This window comes from Cryptotermes secundus, unplaced genomic scaffold (assembly GCF_002891405.2).
Source record: "Cryptotermes secundus unplaced genomic scaffold, Csec_1.0 scaffold537, whole genome shotgun sequence".
Taxonomy (NCBI): Eukaryota; Metazoa; Arthropoda; class Insecta; order Blattodea; family Kalotermitidae; genus Cryptotermes; species Cryptotermes secundus.
The window spans coordinates 1,302,185-1,304,569 of NW_019740661.1; the positions used below are offsets into that span (position 1 = coordinate 1,302,185).

General features: G+C 42.1%; 1 protein-coding gene across 1 annotated transcript in view; it reads left to right on the plus strand.

Moving 5' to 3' along the window:
• LOC111872492 (embryonic polarity protein dorsal) overlaps positions 1–1,354 on the plus strand; it is a 44,620-nt gene extending 43,266 nt beyond the window's left edge. The window contains exon 11 of the mRNA XM_023866465.2: positions 419–1,354. Coding sequence (XP_023722233.1) covers positions 419–1,332 — 914 coding nt within the window. The 3' untranslated portion in view covers positions 1,333–1,354. The remainder of the gene's footprint in view (positions 1–418) is intronic.
• The last annotated feature ends 1,031 nt before the right edge of the window (positions 1,355–2,385 follow it).

A 2,385-nucleotide genomic window follows, 5' to 3' on the forward strand; every position in this document is an offset into this window, starting at 1 on the left:
TGGAAATCTGGAGTTTGAATGTTAATATTGAGTGCAGTGTGACAGCTACGTGAAGTAAAATACACCTGATGATGGCCGGTTGCGTCCGAAACATGTAGTGTGAAAGAAGGAGGACAAGAACTACAATAAAGTGTTGCATTTACGACGGAGTTTGTATTATANGAAGTATGGAATGTAACAGGATGCTTAAATATAATGTAATCATATTTTGTTTCCTCTTTTTTTTCTCTCTCTCTCTCTTCTTCCTCCTTTTCCCCTGTTTCTCTTGTTCTGTTTCAATTTACTACTCTCAGTCCATTTTCTTCTCACTAACCTATTCTTCAGACATTTTCTGACTGCAGATGGACTGAATGTGTGAAGGTGTATCCTGCTGTGCATATCTGGATTATCAATAATGCTATCTTTGTGATGTTTGCAGAGGCAAAGCTTCCTCCACCATACATATTTCAAGGAGGCAGTAGGTCACCATACACAGTCATGGCAAGCCCCTCCCCGCAACCTTCTGTCTCTCCACACAGTGTTGGCCGTACCCCTTCGCCAATGGATTATGGTGCTGCTGCGCCACACTCATACCAGGGTATGCATGGTGCTGGGATGCTGGGTTATGAACAGGGTTCTGTGACATATACTATGCCAGCAAGGCACACCGACTTCATGAGTGCTGGAAAAGTGACTAGAAACATATCTGCTGATACAGCTGCTGCGGGCTCGGGGCTGGGTCGTGTGATTCATGGAGTGAACGACTTGAGTGGTGGAGCAGGGGGATTGAGTTTGTTTGATGGCTCTTCTGGAATGAATGCCATTGCCCATAATGTGATGTTTGCTGGAATGGGAGCAAACACCTCAATCTTGCCAGGGACAGGAAATGGACATAACTCAGGCATATCTGTTGGAGTGTCTGGCATGATGGGAATGAACCATGTCAATATGGGCTCATTAGGTATTGCACAAGGACTAGGCAGTGGTACCACAGTGTCTATGAATCTTGGACCAGGTTTAGGAATGTCTGAGTTAAATGTTCCAGTGACATCAGTTGCAGGTGTTGTTCAAAATATGAGCCAAGCAGTGACTGACAGTAATATACTGGACTTGGACAACCAGCAGCAGTTTAGTTTAGATTCTGGTGATTTGGTGAGTATGGGTTTAATTGATCCACATCTTTCGGAAAATCTGTCGAACAGCCTTACTTTATCTGAAAACAAGCAACAGCAGCAGCAAGCAAGAGATTTGGAACCTGTGGAGAACATGACTGATAGTTTCACAAGCCTCACAAAAGAGATTTGCACTCTGAATGATATGTGTAAGGCGAGTGGTATGAGGGATCACCAGTGATATGATGTAGGTAACATACAGTGCTCTAGATACTATTGCAGTATGAAGGCAAGACATTGCTTATCCAGTACATAAACACTGCACTGGCTTAATTTAGCTTGAGAAGTGTGGTGAAGTACTTTTGAGAGATCAGATGCATCATTGCGATCATTTAATATATTATTCAACTTTCAAAACCTGTCTTCCACTCTGAAAAAGAATTCCATGACTTCGAAGGTGTGTAAGGTACCATAAAGTAATAAGGCCTGCCTGCGGAGAAGGTATATGTACCTGTGAAAGTAACGTGGTTAAAAACAACGCGTTTAATGAAAAGTGTATGTGTATGTGTGTTCTTCAGGAATCACCCAAAATAGAAAAGAAAAACGTTATGAAACTGCAGTCTGTAAAACAAAGCTGTGCAATTGAACCTTAACTGTAGTGGCATCTAATAAGGCTCACAAGTCAGTAGCTCAGTTTACATCACAATTTGAATAGAGTCTTCAATGTCATATGTAGTGAGATGTACACATTCTTGATGTACCTAAAATTTACACCATGACACACTACCAGGCACATTGTACACGAAACTCATGTCTGACAAGAGGAATCTTTAGCTGAAGCTGACGTCTCATTGTTTTGTGCCGTATGTATCACCTTGTCTTTTGATGTAATATGCTTTTTTCTTAGCATCTGAAATACGTAGGTCATTTCAGAAGTAATGCACACAATTTTTTGTTTACGTCCATGTTTATTTTTTTTTAATATCTATTTACAGTCCTTCAATATAGTCCCCCTGCTTCTCAATGACCGAGTCCTAACATGTGGGAAGCTTTACTATTCCATCCAGGACACCATCTTTGTTTATCTGTCGAATGGCTCGGGTAGCTGCAGCAGAAAGCTCTTCCAGAGAGGGAAAACGACAGCCTCGCATAGGTTGTTTCAACTTTTGGAATAAGTCAAAGTCTGGTGAACTCGTGTCCGGAATGTAGGGAGCATGAGGCAACACCTCCCAACCCTATTGGCGCAGCTTTTCTGTTACGACATTCCTGATGTGCAGGCGAGCGTTGTCATGGA